Raw genomic sequence first — 6833 nt, 5'->3', positions numbered from 1 at the left:
CCTGCTGCTGCTGATGATGGTGCTGCTGTGTCGGGAGGACGAGCAGGAAGATGAAGGTGCATTAGAAGTCAGAGTGGAGGATGAGGAGGAATGCAACGCGGAGTACTTGGGTTCGGGCAAGCTGGTGTGAGCCATGGCAAAAGGCTGCTTGCTGTTCAGAGACATCATCATCATATTTGCTGGCGTCCAAACCTCAGCAAGTTCCTTTTAATAAGTTAAGACTCCGCCTCCTCGGTTGGGAGTTGAAGCCCAATTCCTCGCAGGAATCTCAAGTCACTCTCGAATTCAGTGTAGCCTGAAGATGGTCGTCCAACACTGAAGTTATCACATCTATGTATAATTACTAACAGAGGTGTGGAGGTGTCTCGTCTTTTTGGAAAATGAGAAATCGCAGACAACAGCAAGCCATGCACCTGAGTGCAGCCGATTCCTTTGTGGACTTCTGGTGCAATAGTTTAAAATAAGCTCACTCTTTTTTCTCCTTCAGCTGTGTCCACCTTGTGTCATATAAGTATTTTTTTTTTTTGCCTTGGATATTTTGTATGGCAGAACTCCTCATAGATGACGCCCCCAAAAATTGAAAAGTTTCTCTCCTTTTCTTAGGATTTCCAAAACACTTCAGGTTTGTTGCCGCTTGTTGGTCTGTTTTTTCTTTTCTTTTCTTTCTTTTTTTGGTCAAAAAGTTTCCGTCTTGAAATGACCGTAAGTGAGAAGTAGCCTAATGGCAGTGACAGTCTTTGTGCGGAACCTCTTCGACTACGTTGAATGCTGCGGGGACCCGAACTGCCTCTGCTCTGAGGCGAAGGGCAGACTGAGTCTCTCTCCGCCTCTCTCTCACACGCACATCCCCTCTCTCTCCCTCTCTCTCTGCAGCTCTCAGTCTCTCACCCTCTCTCTCACACACACACACTCTTCAGCTGTACCTGAGAAACCCTTTCATGATTTATTATTCTTCATTAGCCACATCACCACCGCCGCCGCTGGTGGACTCTGCGCATGGGCAGTCTGCAACAAGGCATTATTTCAAATGACTCTACTTCGTACCACCAACGCAAAGTCTTATGAACTTCTGCGACTTTTTAAATTTCCAATCTATTGCATTTGAAAATCTTTTATTGTTGAATATTGTAAACAAAATCCGTCTTGTGCCAAAGAGACAAACGTGTTGCTCAGGGAGCACAGAAACTAAATGAACACCATGGACAGCTCCACTCCACTTAGGTCAAAACAAATGGAAGTTACTGTAAAGTGACAAATATCTAATATTATGATTTTAGTATGAAACCTAAAGGGAAAACCTGTAAAAAAAAATCTTAAATTGTTACATTTATAGACTAGATTCAAGATGCTTCATGTTATCGCCTGTATTATTTCCTTTTCTGCTATGATATTATTATTATTATTCTTGAAAACAACCTGTGTAAAATACTGGGAGAAACAGTAAATTTTACACGAAAATGATAACCTGCTTTATATGTTGTTTTTGCCTTGAGCTTGCATTCAGATAGGACGCTGTAGTGAATCCATAAATGAAGATTAAAGTGGAACGGTTGGAAACAATTAGCTGCGTTTAACTGCAAATCTATATACTTGTCATAGCAAGCTATTATCTTATCTCTCATCTAATTAAGCCACATCATCGGTAACATAATTAAAACAGTATACAGTGTGGCGTAATTAACAAGGGCTGTCTGATTTGTTTAGTCATGTCTATAGAAATTGTTATAATGTAACTGGCTCTTTGGAGGCTTGAAAGTACGGAAAGCAGTACGTCTTGGATTTTTTTTTTCCTAAGGCATTAATTTTCAACCCCACTTCCTCCACATATACACACACAAACGCGCACACACATTGAAATTTCACACATCTTGTAGCAGGTGTGAAGCAGTGATCAGTGGCAAATAGTGAAATGATCCCTAAAGCTGCTTAATAAAAAAATAATAGCTAATGTTAAGCAATCCTCATTAAATTGACGCCGTTTCACTGGAGATTTTTAAAGCGTGGTCTTATCCTAATTATAAGCTGCACGCTGCCAACCCCGGCATGTGGCCACAGCCTGTGCACCCGCTGCACTGAAAGTCTGAAAGCATCTTAATGGAGGCTACAGATGTTCCAGCAGCATTAACGTGGCGGTAGACGAGCTCTTCTGTATGGCGGGTCTTTGTGAACGACTAGATGTCAGCTCCCGTTTTTTTAAATGTTGTTTTGACGCACGTAGACATTTAGTATGTCCCTCCGGCTACGACAAAAAGCCTGTTGGTGTTTGCTGCGCAGCAGTTTTACATTGCAAAAGAGCCATGCAGCTGCAGAAATATGTTGCCTCCCCAGCGGGACAACAGGCGCGGTGGAGCCACCTCCAGACATCAGGAGACAGAGATCAGGCTCAGGAGACATCAAGGTGCAATCAGTGTCTGCTCACATATACCGACAGACTGATTTATGATGAAACTTTAAAGAAATCATTTATATTTCACCACCTCTAAATCGGTGTATAAAATTTTCATCCACAATGAAACACACAAAAAAGTATATCTTAAGTCAAATAAATCAGCCGGAGCTGCTCCAAAGCAATAGACTTTGAAGTACATTTTCAGCACTTTTGTGAGTGTGTTCACGTACCTGAGACTTTTGCTTCCTATGCCAAAAGCTTTCTTGCATTTGAGGGAGGACAGTATGTCAGACAGTTCAACAGAATTACATTTGAAGGGTCTACCATGGCAAACAGAAAGACAATAAAGGGGTAATAGCAAATAATTTAGTAGGGCTCACAAACCCTTTTAGGTTTATAAAGTAATAGTTTAGAATTTATATATAATGTAGGTTTATTTCTGTAATGTTTAATATCCATGTTTTATGAAAATATAGGCTATCATGTCACCTGTATAAACAGAATAATAATTTAATCTTAGTTATTTAAATAATTAAAAGTAAAGATAAATACTAAACAAATGTAACTCATGACAAGGTTTTATTGTGAAAAGCAGACGCACTGATTATAATGGCATTTCAGGATTCTTTTAAACAATCAACAAATATTGTATCATATAAAATTCCTCCAAATGAGAAACATCTTACACCCCTGAGACCAAGCTTGTTTTGTTGTCTTTTTTATGTTAGCTTGTAGTGAGCTAAATGCTGTTCCAGGCTTAAATATATCCCTGCTTTGATTTGTGTCATCACAGTGATACAGTAATTGGAGGTAATGTTGGCATCATAAAACGTCCTGTCTCAGTGCTGCAAGGCGCAGTCATACCTTGCCTTTAAAAACATAAACTCTACATGGAACTGGGAAAAGATTTCTCTCAGTTCACGGAGCTTTACTACATATAAATAAATCTGCACTGTCTGAAAATAAAGGTAAAGTTAAAGTAAAATAGAGGGAGCACATGCAGCAAGGCTTGATATAACTCAGGTGACTTGTTTGCTTTTTTCCCTCCTCACTCTCTTACTTACATCCGAATCAAGGAGTGCTGCAGAGGTGTCTGTGTGCTTTACACAAAGACGTACTCCTCTCCACCTCCCTCAGGAGCTCTCCGCGTTAACAATCCCAATTACACCGAGACCACCAGAGACAGCTGTTTTTATTACAGAACCACTCCTTTGTGCCGCCAACAAGGTATCTCCGCTCCTAGACTGAACACGGAGATAAAGCTACACCAAGAGACAGAGGAGAGGGAGACAAGTGCGGAGTGAAGTGGATGAAGTCTTTTGGCTGCTCACAGTGGTGATGCCTTTATTCACAGCCCCCCACCTCCACCCCCCTCCCTTTCTGATCTTGTGGAGCTCTTTACATGTTGGAGCAGAAGGTCAATGCTTGTTGGGAGAGGGCCTACAAAGAGATCTAACTCAAGGCAACAGCAAATCACACCAAGAACGAAGTGTTCAGCAACTAACAGTGGGCCTTTATGTATTCATCTGCTTTACCTGGCAAAGTGGCAGGTTCCACAAGGAGCATTCTGGCTTTAATGTGTTGTTTAAATGCATACAACAAGAGGTAGAAGCCTTCAGGATTTTCTAAATGTCACACGATGTACTTTAAAGGGAACCGCTTGAGATAATGAAAGAGGGGTTTCAGACACTAAATTTGAATCACAGCTCAGCTGGTATGTAATGTGTTATCTCTGATATCTTACTAAGAGCATCTAGATATTCAAATGACTCTTTATTGCTTATTTGTCTGTGATGTTTTATTAGACCCACTTCTCCTAAAATAATAAGTGTTTGGGCATCAAGTGTTAAGGCAAAGTATAATGACGTGCTGCCACTTAGGCCTCTTGGTTGATAAAATGACAATTTATAAATAACTAATTAATTATGGAACAGTTTTTGCTTATATCTCAAATTATAAATCTATAGTCTGCTCATCAGTTTGATCAAGTCAGGTCCAACATTACAATAGGATTAGAATATACCATAATATAACTGACAATCAGAAAAAATCACACCTTTTTATGTCACAACTTGCTGCCATAACTTTTCTTCATAAGATTTTAATCCTTGTGTTTAATTATCTCAGTTCAATATCCCATTTCACATAGTGAAGCAGAAAGTAAGGGTGTGGAGGTTTGGGTGGTCTTCGTGCAGAAGACCAGAGTTTGTATGTCTTAGCAGTCCAACATTTAGACATTGCTTTCTTGTTTTATCCATAACCTTTCCCTGTTTTCAAAGCTACACTTTTGTCAATTTGTTGCTCTGTTTTGATCACCACCAACTCATGGCCAAATGTATCACTGTCTCACCAACAGTGCTAGTGCTTCATCTGTCTGCCATTTAGTCTTTTATCTGAGGTATTTAATGGGAAAATGTGAACCAAAACAGTAAAGCTGTGGATCATAAAACCAAAACAATTAGTGGAAAGAAGCTAAAATCCTCCATAGACTTGAAGAGAATGACAAAGCTGCATGATATTATCTGTGGGGTTGTCAGTACAAGCATTGCCTTTCACATTGCTCACAATAATTCATGCCTTATTAATATAAAAATGTTAATTCATTTAGCTTTAATTAGGTGTTTTAGTTGCCTAACCTTAAATATATCTGGACTTTGTGCTATAACAACCTTAATCATTTTATAGTTGTCATGTGCAGATACAAAGAATGACTACAGTACATTGTAAAATGTTTGCAGTGTATGTTATAATGTGTGACTCAACATAAGCTGGAGTTTTGTAGAACTGTCAGTAAAATGTCTTTCTTACAATAAAGTTGATTATCTCAATATTGTTGTGGCTGAGAAGATGGGTGAGGGCTCCATGTTTCTCCATACTGTTGTTAACAGTATTATCACAGATTTTGACTGCAGTGTGATAATCAGCAGCAAAGCCAGCTAACCTGGCCTGGTAATGAAGCCAACCTCAGGCCATGCCTGATTAGAGCCCTTGAGAGAGAGCTGTGCCACGAGGTCAGGAAAACAAATAACACAACCACCAATTTCCCTACTATGTACCAGGTACCAAGCTTTGGGGGGGAGGATGCATTAGATTCTGGCCCAGCCCTGCCTACAGGCTGCAGGGCAGCAGATGATAAGGTCAAGCCTCATAATGATGTCACATACCTTTAGGTACTTCAGATCAATATCGAGAGAGGCGCGTTATACCTGACAGCCAGTCAAATAAAGTGAGTCTGGCAAAGGAAAAAATATACTGGCTTTGAGATGGTCTCTTTTGATAAAATGAGATCCTACCTCTCATGCTGCTTTTGGCAAAGATCATATTGGCGGAAGCCTTTGTGATCTTTAAAACAAAGTGGTCACTTTCACAACTGATAAAATATCCACCAGTCTTGACCAGATTTGTGTGATTGACCTTAAATAACAGGACAGACACCAAATGTTTAAATTTAACTCTGTAGTAAAGCATGAATTACTGTAAACCTTGATGTAGCATTGATGCTCCAGGTTTTGTAGGGGATGGGAATGAAGAAAAGTGTGACTATAAAGAATTTGTATGTCAAGTACTATACAAGTGATTAATGTAGCAGTATGACTGCAGAATTCTGTCCAACCTGGACGAACATTTCTGCTGCCTCTCTCATTAGTTTGACTGTCCCAGTGTAGTAATATATTGCTTGTCACATGGGTTGTCTAATGGCTGATGCTAATTGACCTCCTTTCCCCCTTTCTTCTGCACAAATGAAAAGATTTCCTCCGTCCTGTGATGGAGCATGTCACAATCTGATCTGACATATTAAAAAGCTCTCTGCTGTCACACTGTCATTATTTGAAGCTGTTGCCTCATCAGCTATAATGATCATTTTTCTTTTCTGGAGCCACTGCAGTGCACTGCCAAACACAGTACTTAAAGGGCACCGTGCTGCTGCTGTGAAATCTTCAATGCTGTTAATATATAGAATAGGATATTCAAGAATGTTGACGTTTAGTTTCATAGTTAAGTATCGGAGCCCAATTTCCTGTCTTTTGAAATATCCAAACAAATTGAATGTGTATACATTTTTTAACACATGTATCAATTGAAAATATGCAACATTTATTATCCATCACAAGTCCAAATTTTATTCTGTTTGATTTAAAACATTTACCAGTACAAGCTGCTTGTGAACAGAATCCAATGATTTGTTTCATTTACCTGCCTAACACTGTCAAACTGTAAAAACATCCTAAGTCTTAAATTCTGTTTATTAAAATACACAGATGATACATAAAAAATTGACATTATGCTAACAGATATCTACATTCACATTTAGGCAAGATGTTCTCTGGGCAACTTTACATACAGTAGATTTTGTTTCTTTTTGGTGTGCGTCAAACACATGAGTGCTACTCTGAACATGATAGCAGCACAAGATGCCAGCCATTGCACATTTATGGCTGCAGAG

General features: G+C 39.4%; 1 protein-coding gene across 1 annotated transcript in view; it reads right to left on the bottom strand.

Moving 5' to 3' along the window:
• pou4f2 (POU class 4 homeobox 2) overlaps positions 1-775 on the bottom strand; it is a 3376-nt gene extending 2601 nt beyond the window's left edge. The window contains exon 1 of the mRNA XM_020591769.1: positions 1-775. This exon is cut by the window's left edge and continues 45 nt beyond it. Within this exon, the coding sequence (XP_020447425.1) occupies positions 1-174 (174 nt within the window). The 5' untranslated portion in view covers positions 175-775.
• Positions 776-6833: the final 6058 nt, after the last annotated feature.

This window comes from Monopterus albus, unplaced genomic scaffold, assembly GCF_001952655.1.
Source record: "Monopterus albus unplaced genomic scaffold, M_albus_1.0 scaffold15.1, whole genome shotgun sequence".
Classification (NCBI taxonomy): Eukaryota; Metazoa; Chordata; class Actinopteri; order Synbranchiformes; family Synbranchidae; genus Monopterus; species Monopterus albus.
Note: the sequence above shows the minus strand (reverse complement) of the source record. Positions and strands in the feature narration are given on the sequence as shown.